The sequence below is a fragment of the Bos indicus genome, chromosome 7 (assembly GCF_029378745.1).
Source record: "Bos indicus isolate NIAB-ARS_2022 breed Sahiwal x Tharparkar chromosome 7, NIAB-ARS_B.indTharparkar_mat_pri_1.0, whole genome shotgun sequence".
In the NCBI taxonomy this organism is placed as follows: domain Eukaryota; kingdom Metazoa; phylum Chordata; class Mammalia; order Artiodactyla; family Bovidae; genus Bos; species Bos indicus.
This window is the reverse complement of record NC_091766.1, coordinates 94,653,597-94,673,084: the sequence shown is the minus strand read 5'-3', so window position 1 is coordinate 94,673,084 and position 19,488 is coordinate 94,653,597. Positions and strand designations below refer to the sequence as shown.

Here is a 19,488-nt window from a genome sequence, read left to right as displayed (position 1 = left end):
TATACACTCTCTGCCTTCCGTGTTGGATGCCCTTTCGTCCACGTCTACATGGCAAATCCCCATTCTTCCTTTATGACTCAGCTCAAGCATCACCTCCCTGGTGAAGCATTCCCTGTTCCTCCAGGTAGAATGAAGTCCTCTGTCCCCAGGACCCTATAACTTGTATACTGCTGTAGTTACACCACCATGTTATAACTGCTGATGTTTATACTCATTCCATAAATGTTTACTGCCTTTTTACCTATGTGCCAGGCACCATGGATGCAAAACTGGGCACCTCGGATGCAATGATGAATGAGAAGGAATGTCTCTCCCCTCATGAAGTCCACATTCTTCAAGGGAAATGGACAGTAAAGAAGTGAGTAGACAAAATCATTAAAGATTATGATGTAAACAAACAAGATGATATGGGATAGAGTAAGTAAGATGATGGAGCTGTTATACTAATTTAGAGTGGCTGGGAAGATAGGATAGCCCCGAGAAGGTAATATCTGGGCTGACAGCTAAAAATTGAGAATACTTAAGGAACTCCCTGGTGATCCAGTCCTTAGGACTCCACACTTCCACTGCCAGGGGCCTGGGTTCAGTCTCTGGTCAGGAAACTAAGATCCTGCCAACAGTTTTGTGGGGCCAAAAAAAAAAAAAAAAAGCCAGCCATGTAAAAAAGCAAAGGGAAGGGCATCCCAGGCAGTGCTCAGATGCTCAGTCATGGCCGACTCTGCAACCTCATGGATTATAGCCCACCAGGCTCCTCTGTCCATGGAATTTTCCAGGCAAGAATACTAAAGTAGGTTGCCATTTCCTTCTCCAATCCCAGGCAGAAGGAGCAGCAAATATAAAAGCCTGAGGTGGGGTAAGAGTGCTTTTAATTTCTTAATAATATTCAGCTTAGTACTACCAGTGCCCAAAGTAATGTGAACAGTACATGCTAAGTCACTTCAGTTGTGTCCAACTCTTTGCAACCCCATGGACTGCAGCCTGCCAGGCGCCTCTGTCCATGGAATTCTCCAGGCAAGAGTACTGGAATGGGTTGCCATGCCCTCCTCCAGGAGATCCTCCCAACCCAGGGACTGAACCCATGTCTCTTGTGTCTCCTGCATTGGCAGGCGTGTTCTTTGCCACTAGTGCCACCTGGGAAGCGCAATGTGAATGGTAATGAATACTATTCAGGGACCAGACTAGTATAGGTGTAACAAAGAGACACAATATAGTCCATGAATTTTGTAACATGAAGTGAACTGTTGCATCTTTTTTCTCTTAAGAGACTTAAAGAGGTATTCCCACACTGCCTGCAGCAATATTTTATGTACATATAATATTTCATTTTTGTTGATCTGGATGAACGGATAGCTGCAAACTTTCAAAAGTGATTTCCAGTGTGCAAATGAGTGAATATTCATTAATAATAGAAAATATTAAAGTACATTTCAGTAACTGTATGGATTTATGATTGAAGAAATTCATTTAAAATCTTATTTGTATTTAAGATTGAGTACTTGGAAAGTTCTTAGGACTTTTAAAACATATTATACTTGCTTTATTATAGTTTATCTATAGGGCTTTTTTGGCTTTCTTTTTTATACTTTCTATTTTTGCTTTTTAAGAAATAGCCATTTATTTGTTCATTCCCAAGGTTTACTTTGTTCAGAAGAAGTGCTACCCACACTTCACTAATTATAATTCTCCACTCCAAAGTGCAGCAAAATAAATGATATGGTTTTATAAAAATAATTTGTCCTAAAATGGAGATATTTTAAAACAGGGTTTTTCCACATCTGAATGGGAAATTGCCATAAGTCTATAAGTGGACAAGTAAAACATTATCTTGATGGTTATCTCATGGAGGCAGGTTTGGTTTTGAGCTGAGTTAGGGAAGGAAATTGAATATAATTCTGGACCATAATGTACACGGGGAAACGGATTTCAGTTTAAGTCTTGCTCTCACTGGCCAAGGAAGAATGGATGTATTTTGCAATTATTACAAGTCTGGGAGAACTCACAAGATTTGCAATTATTACAAGCCTGGGAGAACTCACCAGATTCTATGTCTAATCTGTTTCATCTCCTAGAACTGAAGTTGCCTTAATTCAGGAATATGTCTTGTTTCCAGCAGATTATAATTTTTTATGATCTTTTAAAAATATATGAACAAATCTAAGCATCTGTGAATTTATGAATAATTAAAATAGAAAAGACTTTTATTCTATTAATAATACAAATTACCCAATTTTTATAGGTATCAGGAATCTTATAATTCTAAGTCTGAAGTATCTCAGCAACTGTTGTAAGAAATTATCTGAGGATATTCATACAGGTCACTAACCAGCATGATCACAGTTTGTTGGGAAAATATTATACTTTTTCCTCATCTAATTGCATTTTAATTGTACTACTTACCAAGCATAGCATCTGTCTCAGCACACATAGCATAATAAAATGCTCTAATATTCTTAATTTCCTTTTCTGTAAACTTCCCGGTGCAGTTTTTGGTATATGAAGAGTAATAATCTACCGGGTGCATTTCTGACAGAGGTGACCACTTTGGGATTTTGATGGCATCATACGACACCTAAAGGGGGAGAAAACAAGTTGTAATAATCCTTCCTTCCAACTAGAATGTAAGCTACACCAGACGTTTCTTTAATTAGGTTAGCAGAAAAGAATGGTTATGAATTATGTAAAGAAAACAGCAAATCAAATGCCTAAATTAGGAACAGATTTTTAATATTCCCACTAACAACAAATATCAGTACATCAATTTGTATACATGGTAAGACAGCTGTGAAATTATTTTAAGGATTATATGTGTGGAGGCTGAATGGAGGCCCAAGATGGCGGCACGCTGGGAGCGCAACATCTGCGTTTCTAGAGTCTTCCCAGTGCAGATGGCTTAAGACCCGGCAGTTGTAGAACCCCATAGACTAGTCGTCTGGCAGGAACTTTGACCTCAGAGGTAGCTCTGAGTAAATCCATGTATGCAAGAAATAGATACAAAGACAAACCTCCTGACTTTGCATATCGGGCACCAAATATCCGGATTTTAAGCAGTACATTCAGATAAATCTTTATGGAAGAGTGAGTCTTAACTTTAAAGACCCTAAAGCAGTGAGAGCTCTGACTTGTACTCTCCTAAGGGAAGATTTTGGACTTTCTACTGATATTCTGCTGGAGAGAATAATTCCTTCAGTTTCCTTGAGACTCAAGTATATTCACTGGGTAGAGGATCTGGTCGGTCATCAGAACTCTACAAAAGTACTCTCTGAAGAGGAACTGACATCTGTACTGGGACATCCTGCATCTATCCTTTACTTGGAACAACTTTAAATGGCTGGTACTTCATGCAACAGAAGTAGATGATATGCGATATCAAGTATGCAAAGAAGAATGTGGAATGGAATAACTTATCTGATTTTATAAAGGTGGTAAAAGTACCACAGAAGACACTCCTGATGGATGCTCTTAAGGAAGAATCTGAGATAATCTGTGACTTTTGCATGTGCAACCCTCTCTTTTTTGCCAGTCAGTTGGAGGCCAAGGTAAAATATCTTCTCCTTTAAAGTAGTTGAATATTTAAGTTTTCCTTGTTTGCAAAAATAAGAGCAGCTTTTATTTTGGAAGTTGTATCAGTTAGTGTGCTTCTGGTATCAAGCACCTGAAAATCCAATTCCAGATTGACTTCACAAGAAAGTTTACTGGTTTATGTATTTGAGAAACCCAGCAATAGCATGGACTTCAGGAACAGTTTGATCAAGGAGTTCATCATAGTATCAAGGCTGAGACTGTTTTTTCCAGGTTCCCCTTGGCTCTGACCTGGCCCTTGGTTGTGTCTATTCTCAGGGAGTAAACGCCTGGAATCCTTGAAGACCCCTACCAAGTTCTGTAAATACAGGAGGTATCACAGAGATCGTGGCAGAAGGAGGTGAATTAGAGTTTGTTAGAAGGATCATCCATGACAGTTTACAACTTAAAGAAAGATTAAGGTGGTATAACTGTATGCTGAGAAAGAAATGCTGCCTGGCTCCTCTGAAGGAAGAATTTTGCATATAAGGGGTTCCTAAAGTCACTTACTCTGCCAAGGTCATTGTCTGCCAAGGTCAGACAATGAGATGGGCTTTGGCTTGGAGTTTTTATGATGATGTAACAGTACCATCACCACCAAGTAAGCAAAGAACATAAGAGAAGCCAAGGAAGCCCATTACGTTCGTTGTACTGGAGTCTGTGATGAAAGAACTAGCCCTCAAGCATCATCTCTGGGCTCTGAGACAGTGGAAGGCATAGTGGTGTGATGACATGGATTGAAAAAAAACTTCTCACCGATCTGAAGGTCTAGAATAAATGAGTTCCCCGTGAAAAGGAGGAAGTTAGCCCTTTTCTTCTAACAGCCATAGAGATAACTCCTGGATTCACTAAAGGAGGAAGAAAAGAGACTGAGTAAGACAACTGAGAGGTTCCCCCTGCTCCCAAGAACATCACTGAAGCCTTGGAAGAGAAAAAGTCCCCCTTCAAAAAGTCCAGCAGTAGCCAACATGTGACTCGGGGCCCCCAGGACAGTGCGCTGGGAGAGCTTGTTCCACGGGAGGTGAGACTACCACTGTGGAGGGCCGCGGCAGACTCTCCCTGGAGGAAAACCCAGAACCCATGGAGGGTGAAAGGAGTGAGGAAAAGGGAGAGACCGAGGTTCTGGAAAGGCGTAAAGGCTCTAGCAATGGAGCCCAGAACCACAAGGCTTCTGAGCAGTTCAGCAACCCAGGGTCTGAAAAGGAGAACCATCTCCAAGGAATGGCTGGACATTACCTATTCAAGTGTCTGACAAACGTTAAGGAGGAGGTAGATGATGCCTTAGTTGAAATGCATTGGGTCCAGGGCCAGGACAGGGATTTGATGAACCAGCTTTGTACTTATATACGTAATCAAATTTTCAGGCTTGTTGCTAGTTAACTCCAAAATTTTTGCACAGTTGGAAAGTTCTATAAGGCAGCTTGCTTTGGAGTGTGGCCTGTGGGGTGGCAAGCTGAATTCCATCATTAGCTCACTGGTAGCATTATGTGGAATTATCTTAAAAAAACAAATTAGTCCATTTTTAAATATCCCTCTTCTATTTTTTAAATTACAGGGCATTGTAGTATGGCAGTTCAGTGGAAGAATTGTGTTTATCAGCATCAACAAAAAGCCATCGGTAAACTCATAAGGGATTTAAACCTGACTTAAGCTGATCACCTTGACTTCAGACTGGTTTTCTGAGACCAGAAGGATAATTTTTGTAGTCTGATTCTGATCAGAACTTACAGAGCATCATGCCCTCTATGTCAGCCTTGCTTGCTTCCTGAGGAGGGGTGACTTTCTCACTCCTGCCCCCCATGGAGGTGGTGTCAGGGTGAACAGCCCTGTACCCTCTTCTAAAATCATTCTTAAGACTGAAGACTTTGGGTACATATGATTGATGACCCCTGTATCAATTCAGAGAAAGGAACTGGCCCACCTAATGGTGGGAAAATCAGGGAGAGAAAACTCAGTGATGCCAGCAAGAAGGGCTGATATCAGGGAGCGCCTGGAAACGTTGGAGACATCGGCACATTCCTGCCTCTTGTCTGTTTTGACGTTGCTTATTTAAGAAACAGAATTAGGTAAGCAAACCTGCCAGATGTGATTGAGATACAGCAGAATGAAGCCATACCCCTACCTCTGACCTGTTTAAAGTAATTTTGTAGCAGTTAAAAAAAATTATATGTATCAGTGAAAAACATGAGCTATATTAGACAGTATTCTAATCCATAATAAGCGTCAATCACTTTGCTATAGTTGTGTGATCAATTCAAAACTTCAGAATCAATAACCTAAGAATCCAAACTCTTTTTTCCAGTAGTTCACTAGTAAAAATGCCAATATCCAGTGAGATAGCCAAATATTGGTTAAGAACAAATACAACTTTTTAATATATGTAAATGCTTACAGTTTGGGTGAAAAATCATTAAGACTAGACTTAAGTCATATATATCTTCTAGTCAGATAGCTTTAAAAAATTCAAATATATACTTAACTGTTTACTTAAAAACTATTTGACTCATTTCATTAGGCTAGTACTGACTCCTGACAAGTTTTTCAACATAGAGCCAGCTGGAACTTTTTAAGACACAAACTTTGACATTATTTCCTTTAAAACATAGTTTCTGGATAGAGGTTTTAAAGTAACTTAAATTTGATTTAAGGTGACACATTTCAAAACACAGGCAGTCCTCACTTTGCATAACTCAGGTATGCACATATATTAGTTACCACAGTTTAAATATTAATAACATCAGTTCCCCTATAGCAAGGTTCAAATTTCAGCTACTGTGAACCAAAATTTCAGAAATGGAAACCTGATTGAAATAAAAATGTGTTTATTTGGGGTTTGCACTTTCCAGAGTTTCACAGGATTACAAAATGGGAGAGGCTTATAAAGGCAAAAAGCTGCAAGGCCACGGTCAGTTCCATGAGTTGTTTATCAAGAATTGTAATTGGATTTGGTGAGCAGTAAGGATGCTTAGGTTGTTTGGGGTTTGAAATGACTGCATAGTTACAAGCGGAGACCTTGGGAGCAGAAGGCTGCAGCTGGCCCGTGTTGTTCTGAATACAGCTGGTCTGCTGCTGCTGCTAAGTCGCTTTAGTCGTGTCCGACTCTGTGTGACCCCATAAACGGCAGCCCATCAGGCTCCCCCATCCCTGGGATTCTCCAGGCAAGAACACTGGAGTGGGTTGCCATTTCCTTCTCCACAGTTCAAAGACAGTTCAAGTTTTCAGTGGTGCAGAGACATGTCTGAGACCAGATTCTCAGTGGCTGCTTGACTCCAGTTTGTATGCCTGACTCTGATTTGACTACTCTATTACAATATCAATTTGTCATCATTACCATAGAGAAGGCAATGGCACCCCACTCCAGTGCTCTTGCCTGGCAAATCCCATGGACAGAGGAGCCTGATAGGCTGCAGTCCATGGGGTTGCTAAGAGTTGGACACAACTGCAGCAGCAGCAGCAGCAGCAGCAGCAGCATTACCAAGGTGTATTGACTGTGAGTTGCCTCATAAAGAAGAAACTTTCACATTCATATCCTGCTAGTTCTTTAGTCTACAAATCATGATGTAGATTACATCTGTGTATCAGTGATTAATCATGTCATTTCTTTCTGCATTTGTCAGTGATTGGTTACTGCATATCTTTTATTCCGTACATAAACAGACTGCAAAGTATGTAGGTGGCCTGCTTCCTCGTCTCCCACTGATACATCCATGTGACATTAAAATGGATAATCAAAAGAGGAAATTGGTCAACAAAGATGAATATATAGTAAAGAGATAAGCAATAACACTGGAAGTGAAATTCTAATCAAACATTAACTGGAGTTATAGACAAAATAGCTGGAAATGCTGACCTTGCCACCATTCAGTGCACTCAAGATACACAGCCAGAGGAATTCAGTGAAAACATTGACATCAATGAGGAAGGTGTTTATGGAGAAAAGGATGAACATGACCTTGAGGAAGTGACACTAGCAGAAATCTTCACATTAAAGGAGCTCTCCGAAATATGAAAGTACAAGGGTCAAATGTTGGAGGGTGACCCAGATTTAGAAAGAAATATGACAAATTCCCGAGACACAGAGAAGGTGCTTGCTCTATATATTAAGTTACACAATGCGAAGGCAAGCACTGTTCAAACTACTCTTGATTTGGATTTTTTTTACAAAAACAAAAACATTTTAATTCTTAATGTTTCCAGTGTTTTCAATTGCAGTGCATTAAATAAACATCAGTTTTACTATGTTGTCATTTCCCTATACATTTATAATCCAAAAGAAGAGTTTTAAATGTTTTGACAAATGTTTTTTAGTGTCCTAGAAAAATGGTTGTTTTCCCAAATGACTATTAAGAGCTCTTTGTACAATTTCAGCTTGCACAGTCATTATTACGCTCCTTAGCTGTGCAACGCGAAGACTGCCTGGACTTCCTAGAGAATGTCTTTTAAACATATACCTGCAATGCATATAACAGACGTATTATATTCAATGTGTTCAACTCAGAAGCAGTTTCTGAGTTTTAACAAATCACATTTTTGTAAAATGGTCCCTTTAGTTTTTGTCAAGTTAGATTCAAGGTGATTATACAATTTTCAAAATTTTCTGTAAAATGATAATAAAAGAAACAGTGGGCAAGTAACAATAACATATAGATAAAACGTTAGCTTATACTTTTGAGGACACGCAGTATACACCTACCTTTTTAAGCCAATAACGAGATGTGTGAAAAGTTGAAGATCCAAAATTTTCTCCTGATGATGGTGAAGGATACGGGTGTGGTAAATTTAATCCCAAGTACAGAACAAATGGTTGAGTGGAATTACTTGCCTCCTTTCGTAACCAGTTTACCGCTCTGTCTGTATTCTTCCAGTCCACTTGCATCACTCTTACTTTAGTCTTTTTAGGGGCAAGATTAACCATAGGCCTGCTTTCCTGTCTGAGTAAGAAAGCAACATCTCTTGTCCAGGCTTCCACACGATTGCTGAGGGGCCAAAAGAGGACAGATACATTGTAAGGTGTTTGAAAAGTTTTTAAAACTAAGTACTCTTGCCTGGAAAATCCCATGGATGGAGGAGCCTGGTAGGCTGCAGTCCATGGGGTTGCGAAGAGTCAGACACGACTGAGTGACTTCACTTTCACTTTTCACTCTCATGCACTGGAGAAGGAAATGGCAACCCACTCCAGTGTTCTTGCCTGGAGAATCGCAGGGACGGGGGAGCCTGGTGGGCTGCCGTCTCTGGGGTCGCACAGAGTCGGACACGACTGAAGCAACTTAGCAGCAGCAGCAGCAAGCATAAATATAAGAGAGCAATGTGGAAAAGAATTTTTAGACTCGGTCATATAAATGTTTGGACTGATTGTATGAGGTCTCATTAAGAAAGATGCTGAGCACTGCAAATTCAAAAACCAAGAAAAAAATAACAAGAATCAAATATTACCTTATATATTCTTCAAAATTAAGACAGATTATTTATGAAGGTTACTTTTTCTCTTAACATAATATTTAGTAAAATAACAAAATACTTCAAACACCTAGTATTGCTTCTGAATTTTAACATTTTTTTCTTGTTAGAATAAGAAAAGTAGTATTTCTAACCAAAGCTACTATAATTTCCTCCTATCACCAAATCCTTATATTTATAAAATTCTTACCTCCCACGGGTACCTTATGTGTTTCTCAACTCTCATGTTCTACATTGTTTCCAGCCCTACCTTTTCTTACTATGAGAACAATTTTGAATATGACTAATGGCAGCCCACTCCAGTATTCTTGCCTGGAGAATCCCATGGACAGAGGAGCTGGGGGGCTACAGTCCATGGGGTCGCAAAGTGTCGGACATGACTTAGTGACTAAACAACAACAAAGCTAACTAAGCCAAAATGTCATGTAGATTTCCTGTCCATGATCAACTAGATATGTTTTCTTTACTTGGTAGTTTAAAAGCTAAATGATACGATCAATTAAATTTCTTCAAACATTTTATCTTATCACTTGATAAGTAAGTAGTAGTACTACTACTATTTCTCAATCAATATAGATTTTTAGTTGGCATAACTGTTTCAGTTCAGTTCAGTCACTCAGTCGTGTCTGACTCTTTGGGACCCCATGGACTGCAGCACGCCAGGCTTCCCTGTCTGTCACCAATTCCTGGAGTTTACTCAAACTCTTGTCCATCCAGTCGGTGATACTATCCAATCATCTCATCCTCTGTCATCCCCTTCTCCTCCTGCTTTCAATCCTTCCCAGCATCAGGGACTTTTCCAATGAGTCGGTTCTTCACATCATGTGGCCAAAGCATTAAAGTTTCAACTTCAGAATCAGTTCTTCCAATGAACACGCAGGACTGATCTCCTTTAGAATGGACTGGTTGGATCTCTTTGCAGTCCAAGGGACTCTCAAGAGTCTTCTCCAACACGACAGTTCAAAAGCATCAATTCTTTAGCACTCAGCTTTCTTTATAGTCCAACTCTCAATTCCATACATGACTACTAGAAAAACCATAGCTTGACTAGATGGACCTTTGTTGGCAAAGTAATGTTTCTATTTTTTAATATGCTATCTAGGTTGGTCATAGCTTTTCTTCCAAAGAGCACTTACCTCAGTTAAGTCACTCAGTCGTGTTCAACTCTTTTCGACCCCATGGACTGCATCACGCTAGGCTTCCCTGTCCAGCACCAGCTCCCAGAGCTTGCGCAAACTCATGTCCATCAAGTCAGTGATGCCATCCAACCATTTCATCTTCTGTCATCCCCTTCTCCTCCTGCCCTCTATCTTTCCCAGCATCAGAGTCTTTTCCAATGAGTCAGTTCTTTGAATCAGGTGGTCAAAGTATTGGAGCTTCAGCTTCAGCATCAGTCCTTCCAATGAATATTTAGGACTGATTTCCTTTAGGATTGACTGGTTGGATCTCCTTGCAGTCCAAGGGACTCTCAAGAGTCTTCTCCAACACCACAGTTCAAAACCATCAATTCTTCGGTGCTCAACTTTCTTTATGGTCCAACTCTCAGATCCATACATGACCACTGGAAAAACTATAGCTTTGACTATAGCTTTGACTAGTTTGACCTTTGTTGGCAAAGTAATATCTCTGCTTTTTTCAAAGCTTTTCTTCCAAGGAGCAAACATCATTTTATTTCATGGCTGCTGTCACCATCTGCAGTGATTTTGAAGCCCAGAAAATAAAGTCTCTCACTGTTTCCATTGTTTGTTTTCCCATCAATTTGCCATGAAGTGATGGGACCAGATGCCATGATCTTAGTTTTTTGAATGTTGAGTTTTAAGTCAAGGTTTTCACTCTCCTCTTTCACTTTAATCAAGAGGCTCTTTAGTTCTTCTTCACTTTCTGCTTAGGGTGGTGTCATCTGCATATCTGAGGTTATTGATATTTATCCCAACAGTCTTGATTCCAGCTTGAGCTTCATCCAGCCTGGCGTTTCGCATGATATACTCTGCATATAAGTTAAATAAGCAGAGTGACAATATACAGCCTTGACATACTCCTTTTCCTATTTGGAACCAGTCTGTTGTTCCATGTCCAGTTCTAACTGTTGCTTCTTGACCTGCATACAGATTTCTCAGGAGGCAAGTCAGGTGGTCTGGTATTCCCATCTCTTGAAGAATTTTCCACAGTTTATTGTGATCCACACAGTCAAAGGCTTTGGTGTAGTCAGTAAAGCAGATGTAGATATTTCTCTGGAATTTTCTTGCTGTTTTGATGATCCAGCAGATGTAGGTAATTTGATCTCCGGTTCCTCTGCCTTTTCTAAATCCAGCTTGAACATCTGGAAGTTCATGGTTCACGTACTGTTGAAGCATCATTTGGAGAATTTTGAGCATTACTTTACTAGCGTGTGAACTGAGTGCAATTGTGCAGTAGTTTGAGCATTCTTTGGCATTGCCTTTCTTTGGGATTGGAATGAAAACTGACCTTTTCCAGTCCTGTGGCCACTGCGGAGTTTTCCAGATTTGCTGGCATATAGAGTGCAGCTCTTCACAGCATCATCATTTAGGATTGGAAATAGCTCAACTGGAATTCCATCACCTCCACTAGCTTTGTTAGTAGTGATTCTTCCTAAGGCCCACTTGACTTTACATTCCAGGATATCTGGCTCTAGGTGAGTGATCACACCATCGTGGTTATCTGGTAAGATCTTTTTTTTGTACAGTTCTTCTGTGTATTCTTGCCACCTCTTCTTAACATCTTCTGCTTCTGTTAGGTCCATACCATTTCTGTCCTTTATTGTGTCCATCTTTGCCTGAAATGTTCCCTTGGTATCTCTGATTTTCTTGGAGAGATCTCTAGTCTTTCCCATTCTATTGTTTTCCTCTATTTCTTTGCACTGCTTACTGAGGAAGACTTTCTTATCTCTCCTTGCTATTCTTTGGAACTCTGCATTCAAATGGATATATCTTTCCTTTTCTCCTTTGCCTTTAGCTTCTCTTCTTTCCTCAGTTATTTGTAAGGCCTCCTCAGACAACCATCCTGCTTTTCTGCGTTTCTTTTTCTTGAGGATGGTCTTGGTCACTGCCTCCTATACAATGTCACAAACCTCCATTCATAGTTCTTCAGGCACTCTGTCTATCAGATCTAATCCCTTGAATCTATTTCTCACTTCCATTGTATAATCATAAGGGATTTGATTTAGGTCATTCCTGAATGGTCTAATGGTTTTCCCTGCTTTCTTCAATTTAAGTCTGAATTTGGCAATAAGGAGTTCATGATCTGAGCCACAGTCAGCTCCTGGTCTTGTTTTTGCTGACTGTATAGAGCATCTCCATCTTTGGATGCAAAGACTATGATCAATCTGATTTTGGTGTCGACCATCTGGTGATGTCCATGTGTAGAGTCTTCTCTTGTGTTGCTGGAAGAGGGTGTTTGCTATGACCAGTTGTTCTGGAAAAATTCTGTTGGCCTTTGTCCTGCTTCATTCTGTACTCCAAGGCTAGATTTGCCTGTTACTCCAGGTATCTCTTGACTTCCTACTTTTGCATTCCAGTCCCCTATGATGAAAAGGACATCTTTTTTGGGTGTTATTTCCAGAAGGTCTTGTAAGTCATCATAGAACCGTTCGACTTCAGCTTCTTCAGCATTACTTGTTGGGGCATAGACCTGGATTACTGTGATATTGAGTGGCGTAACTGTTCAGGAAGCAATTTCTAAGAAGCCTGTTTTTTATGAGTTTTGTTAAGGCAAACACCTCTGAAATACATTATCAATTAAGAAAAGAGCTTAAAAAATTCAAACACCAACATAGAAATAAAGGCTTTTTAATATTAAAACATAACACTCCACATAATGGAAACTTCAAACCACACAAAGTAGCTAATGGTTCATAGGTGAACTAAATAGAACTTTTATCTGCCTCTTGAAGACAGATAAATAAGTTTAAGCAACTGTAATAAAAACAATTTTTCACAGTAGATACTCAGTATCATACTTAGTCACTCGGTCGTGTCCAACTCTTTGTGACCCCATGGACTGTAGCTCGCCAGGCTATGAAATTCTCCAGGCAAGAATATGCTAGTGGGTTGCCATTTCCTTCTCCAGGGGATCTTCCCTACCCGGGGACTGAACTCATGTCTCTTGCCCTGGCAGGTGGATTCTTTATTACTGAGCCACCAGGGAAGCAGATATTCAATATAGTTTGATAAAAGTAATGAAAACCAGAATCTCAGCAGAATTACATCTAAGAGATTCTAGTTAATTCTGTATAGCAAATGGAAATCCCTAAAACAGTAAGTATGGTAAAAGTTATCACACTACCAAACAATGTAACAGTTTCTCAATCTTTCATTTATATCATTGCTGAATGAGAAAACCCTGTGTGATCATTATTATTGCAGAAGAGTGGGATGCTAGGGGTTTATCACACCAGCAATACTTGTGGTAGAGCTCTACGATTTTGTGGTAAGCAGAAATAGCTCACTGAGATTCATACAAGCTGTTTAGGAACCAAAGTGCTTTCTTTTCAACCAAGGAGTATTATATGGGAACAAATGGCTGAGAAATGATTACAGGGAACAAGGAAATTACAGCAAACCTTCTAATGCAACCTAATTAGTTGTCCAGTGTGATATTGTGATTTATAATGAAAAGTATATATTTGGTTTCCATCACTGATTCTGATACAATTTCCTAAAACCCTCAGAATTTTCTAAGAGATGAAACCAACCAAAGTGTCTTCTGTTATGTTAATGGGGTTACTTTTGCACCTTACCTGGGTTGGGGCCTGTTTGCCCTAAACAACAAAGAGATTAGAGGGTTGACATTTTTAGTCCTATTGCCTGCCTCTGACCTCCAGGGAGGGAGGAGATTGGAGAGGGAATCGAAATTGATTTCAATCACCAGTGGTCAGTGATCTCATCAATCACGTCTCCCTATAAGGGCTTGCCAGGTGGCGCTGGGGTAAAGAGCCTGCTTGGCAATGCAGGAGATGTAAGAGACACTAGTTTAGTCCCTGGGCTGGGAAGATCCCCTGGGAGGAGGGTATGGCAACCTCCATTTTGGTTAGAGAATCCCATGGACAGAGGAGCCTGGCAGGCCACAGTCCATAGCATCGCAAAGAGTTGGACATGACCGAAGTGACTTAGCATGCACACACACCTCCCTATAAAATCCAAAAAATGAGAGGGTGGAGGGAGGGGTGGAAGAGGGGTGGGCTTAGAAGAAGGCATGAAAGCATCATGCCCTTTCCCCAGGCATCTGTTACATTTGGCTGTTTCTGAATTATATCCTTTTATAATAAACTGGGCTTCCCTGGTGGCTCAGACGGTAAAGCATCTGCCTGCAATGCAGGAGACCTGGGTTCGATCTCTGGGTTGGAAAGATCCCCTGGAGAACAAAATGGCAACCCACTCCAGTACTCTTGCCCAGAAAATTCCATGATGGAGGAGCCTGGTAGGCTACGGTCCATGAAATTGCAAAGAGTCAGACATGACTGAACAACTTCACTGGTTCACTGGTTCATAATAAACTGGTAATCTAGTAAGTAAAATGTTTCTCTGAGTTCTGTGAGCCACTGTAGCAAGTTGACCCAAGGAAGAGGTCATGGGACCCTCTGATTTTACAGTTGGTCAAGTCACAAGCATAGGTGGCAGACCTGGACACGTGATTTGCATTTGAAGTGAGGTAGTGGGGGCCGTCTCATATACTGAACCCTCACCTTGCGGAACTGAGCTAAATTTTAGGACACTCTGGAGTTGGGGGCAGAGCCCTGAATGGTGATCAGAGCTTTTACTAGGCTCTGGATTGACACAGGTGTAGACTGTTGCTCTGGTCGGGCTAACCAGCCTCCTCAGTCATGAGTGAGCCTAGAACGTCTCAAGGAAAGATCGTGCTTGAAAGATGGCTATATTGAACTCAGATTGCCATCTTTTGCCACAGCAATGAGTAAGTGTGATTTCATTTAATCCTTCTGGCAAAGTTATGCCCCTTTCCTTTTTTTTCCCTTTTAATAGTTCTTTGTTTCTAAGGTTCTTTTTTGGCCCAGGTTGGTCCCCTTGAGGATAAAAAGGCTTAAATCAACTTAATTTTCGCCCAGTCTTACTATTACAACTAATTTCAAACTTAGCTCCATTTTTGCCATTTTTTCTAAATAACATGTGATTTACCCTCCTATCTTAGTGGCATCTTCTTTTGTCTGTTTCTGAATGTGTGGGCTTTCGGCATGATTCCTGTAACTGCTGGAAGTGGAGTATAACAATGCTTTCATCATTACTAGGGCAGCAGAGACAGGATTATGGTTGAAGGTAAAGGTTCCTCTCTCCTAATTTTCCCTTTTGCCTCTTTCTGGCTATGCCAAGACTCCTGAATAACCTAGCTGATCAAGAGGGTAATACTTTGATTGATTAGTTGACCCATGTTCAAGCATTGTGCCTAAGTATAAAGTAACAACTTTTTTTATAACTTAAAAAACATTTAGCACTTTTTATATATTCAATACATATTAATGCATGTGTACATGCTAAGTCACTTCAGTTGCGTCCAACTCTTTGCGACCCTATGGACTGTAACCCACTAGTCTCCTCTATCCATGGGATTTCCTAGGCAAGAATACTGGAGTGGGTTGCCATTTCCTTCTCCAGGGGAATCTTCTCGGCCCAGGGATCGAACCTGTTGCCTCCTGCAGGCGGATTCTTCACCCCTGAGCCACCAGGGAAGCCCAGTACATATTAACAGTTATAATCAGTGTTGATTCACTGTTCACTCTCACTGCTCCCTGGGCCCTTGTTACACGGATGCAGTATAAGCAGTACGTGCTCCAGGAGCTGCACCTCTCAGTTCAGAGTCCCTTTCCCCAGCCCAAAGTTCCCTTGGCAAGTAATACTAATGAGGAAAATAGGGAAAGACAATGTGAATATACAACCGCATCCATTGACGGCAATGACTGTGACAGAACTGCCAGCAGCACCTGAGAGCTCAGTAGGGAAAGAATCCACCTGCAATGCAGGAGACCCCGGGTTGATTCCTGGGTTGGGAAGATCCACTGGAGAAGGGATAGGCTACCCACTCCAGTATTCTTGGGTTTCCCTGGTGGCTCGGCTGGTGAATAATCCACCTGCAATGCGGGAGACCTGGGTTCGATCCCTGGGTTGGGAAGATCCCCTGGAGAAAGGAAAGGCTACCACTCCAGTATTCTGGCCTGGAGAATTCCATGGACTGTAGAGTCTATAAGGTTGCAAAGAGTCAGACCCGACTTTCACTTTTTCACTGTGACAGAAAGATAACTCTTAAAGTTATAATTTTCTCTACTAAACAACCAATGTTTTCATTCCTCTTTAACCAGGTCAAACTGTTGCACCAGGAAACATTATCTTTTGACCATGTGCTTAGACCTGCTTTGTCTTACTGCTCAGCATTGCCTCCCCTGACCTCCTACTCTCCGTGACTTGCTATAACCTCCTCGAAATAGAAAACTTTCTCATTAGTTGCTCACTGGGGGTATTTGGGACAAATTTCTTTTCATTGCATTTCTGTGTACTTGGTCTGGAATATTAAGAGTGTGCTTTCAATCAGGACAATAATAATAATAATAAAAAGGCTTGTATTTATGGTGAGGAATGAAAACTACCTGTGGTTTAGATCAGCAGTCCCTAAACTTTTTTTGGCACCAGGGACTGATTTCACAGAAGACAGTTTTTATACAGACCAGGGGTGGGGGCGGGGGGATGGTTTCAGGATGATTCAAGCACATTACAGTTTGCACTTTATTTCTGATCTCATGCTGCCGCTGATCTGACAGGAGGTACTGGGGGAGCTTGGGGATCCCTGGTTTAGAGACTTTGATTCATTGACTCCTCTCATTATAAATTTACACTCTTACTTTGGCCACCTGATGAGCTGACTCATTTGCAAAGACCCTGATGCTGGGAAAGATTGAGGGCAGGAGGAGAAGGGGACGACAGAGGATGAGATATTTGGATGGCATCACTGACTCGATGGACATGGGTTTGGGTGGACTCCGGGAGTTGGTGATGGACAGGGAGGCCTGGCGTGCTGCGGGTCATGGGGTCGCAAAGAGTTGGACACGACTGAGTGACTGAACTGAACTGAACTTGAAAATAGGCACGAACATACAATGTACAGTTTCCTACATGCCAGCATTTCTTAGAGTGTGGCCCAGCCATCTCTGGGAGGTCCCAGAGAAGCTTTCAGGAGGTCCACGAGGTCAAAACTATTGTCATAATGGTAGTAAGACTTTTTTTTGGTTGCTTTTTTTCACTCTCCCGGGTGTACAGTAGTAGAGACAACTGTAATGAAGCCTCATGTGGGAGCGTGGATGTGGAATACACCTATCTCAAAGGAAACTGTTCTCTATAAACTTAGGCTTCAATGCGTCATTTTGCACATATATACCAAGCGCCTCTCCTAAGTGGTCCAAAGTTTATTTTACCTCTTTGAGGAAATGCAAGTGAGGCTTCTTAAAGAGATACAAAAGTAACCACGTGTTTCTGATAAAGGCATTCACAATTGACTATACCTTGGCTTACCTCCCTCTGAGGTCCAGTTCCTTACATCTTTGCTATTTCAAGCAGCATCAGCATCACCTTGTTAAATAAGCAGAATTTCAAGCCCCGTCCCAGACCCATTGAACTGGAAAGGGCATTTAATGAGATGCCCAGCGGATCTGCATGTATGTCACATTTTGAGATGCACTGCTCCACATAACAGTGTACTAATTTTTATGCTTAAGAGCCTCAATTTTTAGATGAGATAATTAAAATAGTTTCCATAGTAGCCCATGAATAAGAACTGGATCTATTCCAAAAAACAAGGTGATGGCTAAACGCACTGTCCAATGATCAGCAATTTTATTAATTCTTTTTTAACAGCAAAATCTCCTAATATGGATGGAAAATAAAACTAACATATTAGCAATTATTGCATAACTCTGTATCTATGCCATTGTTGTGTGGGTTTTCTGTGCCAATGTGCCAAATTCTGCCACTGCAGTATTGGATACAGTCAGCCCACAGGTAGCACTGGGTGAATTTACATAGCAACAATAACCTTTGAAAAAATATCACACATTAAAATTGATGAGAAAATACCAGTTTTCTTTCAAAATGAATTAGGAGGCTAGGCATAAATCTTCAGCTTCCTAAGATTACTAAATAATTAAAGTGTCTCAAACTTTAAGAATTATATGGAAATGGATCTCTTTCTCTCACACAAAGAATCATTGTTCTTGACAGGACATTAACAGCTAATGTGTCTTGAGTAAGTCTCTTGCATGGAAAAATTACAATTCTGAATCATGTCCTTGCAAATTTCACTATCAATCTAATAAATTCAATGAGAGAAAATGCAATTCATATTCATTCCCATTAAATGTTCTTCTCTCAAAGTTGAGAAACACACCATTTTTTTTAAAGGGACTCACAAGGCTGTCATCTATCTTTGCATATATTCATGATCATTCACAAAACAGTCTGTTTTAGTTGAATGAATAATGATAGTTATTAATTCTGTGTTATTTTATTATATATTTATTGTAAATACATTTATGCAATTATACATTATTATACAATTGTATAATAGTAAATAAATTTGAAACAAAAGGTTTGTTTCTCTTGATGTTGGGGGGTACTCAGGGGTTTCATGGACTTGAGGTTGTGAACTTTTTTGTAACCATTTTCTAGTCTGTTAGTGAATTCATCACTGTGGAAGCATCAATTTTTAGAACTTTGAATACCTAGGTGACAGTGACTGTAGCCCTTAACAGAATATTTGCTGCAGTTTGGTTTCAAATAAAGACAGGCTTTTCGATTTAATTCAAGAAATAGTTACTGAATGTCTACCACGTGCAAGGCATTGTGCTAGGCTGGAACTTGAGGTAACTCCCTTAGCAGTCAAAATAATACTACCACCTCACTCTCCTCAAGCATAAACTCCTTCTACTACTATACTTCACAAAATTAAACGACGATTTGCTACCTTGCGGAAAAAGCAACTGGGATAAAATAGTTTGGTTTTGATTATACCTCTAATGGTTTAGATCACATTGACTACTTACATCAGATAAGGAGGAGATTTTCATTACACTTTTAGAGTAATTTAACATCTCAACTTAAGTGACTAACATTTAAAATTTTTTGTAAGCTGTTGCCTTTCAGTATTATACAGAAAATACAACCTGGACAAAATGTCATCATATACGAAAGATAAAGTGGGTGGATTATCCCCCAGTAAATCTTTCATTAATAATTAACTAAGTAGTCTCTGCACTGAACATGTTACCATGTCCACAACCCTTACTGAAGAGGTGACCCAGATGACTACACTGTGTAGGATTTAAGGTTTCTCCTATCTTGTCAACTGGCCAGGGGTGGGCACCTGACCTGAGGACCAGACCCTTGGGTCCTTAATCTGGTCAGTGATTATGATGGAGTCTGGGATGAAACATGTGTTGAGCCCATCATCCTTGTTTATAGA

The 19,488-nt window shown here is 40.4% G+C and overlaps 2 protein-coding genes and 1 pseudogene across 3 annotated transcripts in view; 2 read left to right on the top strand and 1 right to left on the bottom strand.

The window, feature by feature from the left end:
- The window catches only part of ARSK (arylsulfatase family member K), a 55,463-nt gene that overhangs the window by 14,103 nt on the left and 21,872 nt on the right, over positions 1 to 19,488 (bottom strand). For both annotated transcript variants that reach the window (XM_019965434.2, XM_070794042.1), the window contains exons 4-5: positions 8,252 to 8,534; positions 2,398 to 2,569 (exon numbers count right to left, since the gene is read on the bottom strand). In XM_019965434.2, the coding sequence (XP_019820993.2) occupies positions 2,398 to 2,569; positions 8,252 to 8,534 (455 nt within the window). The remainder of the gene's footprint in view (positions 1 to 2,397; positions 2,570 to 8,251; positions 8,535 to 19,488) is intronic.
- SKIC3 (SKI3 subunit of superkiller complex) overlaps positions 270 to 19,488 on the top strand; it is a 147,284-nt gene continuing 128,065 nt past the window's right edge. Inside the window, exon 1 of the mRNA XM_070794038.1 lies at positions 270 to 358. Coding sequence (XP_070650139.1) covers positions 288 to 358 — 71 coding nt within the window. The 5' untranslated portion in view covers positions 270 to 287. The remainder of the gene's footprint in view (positions 359 to 19,488) is intronic.
- LOC109560794 (RNA N(6)-adenosine-methyltransferase METTL16-like) lies at positions 2,832 to 5,740 on the top strand (annotated as a pseudogene).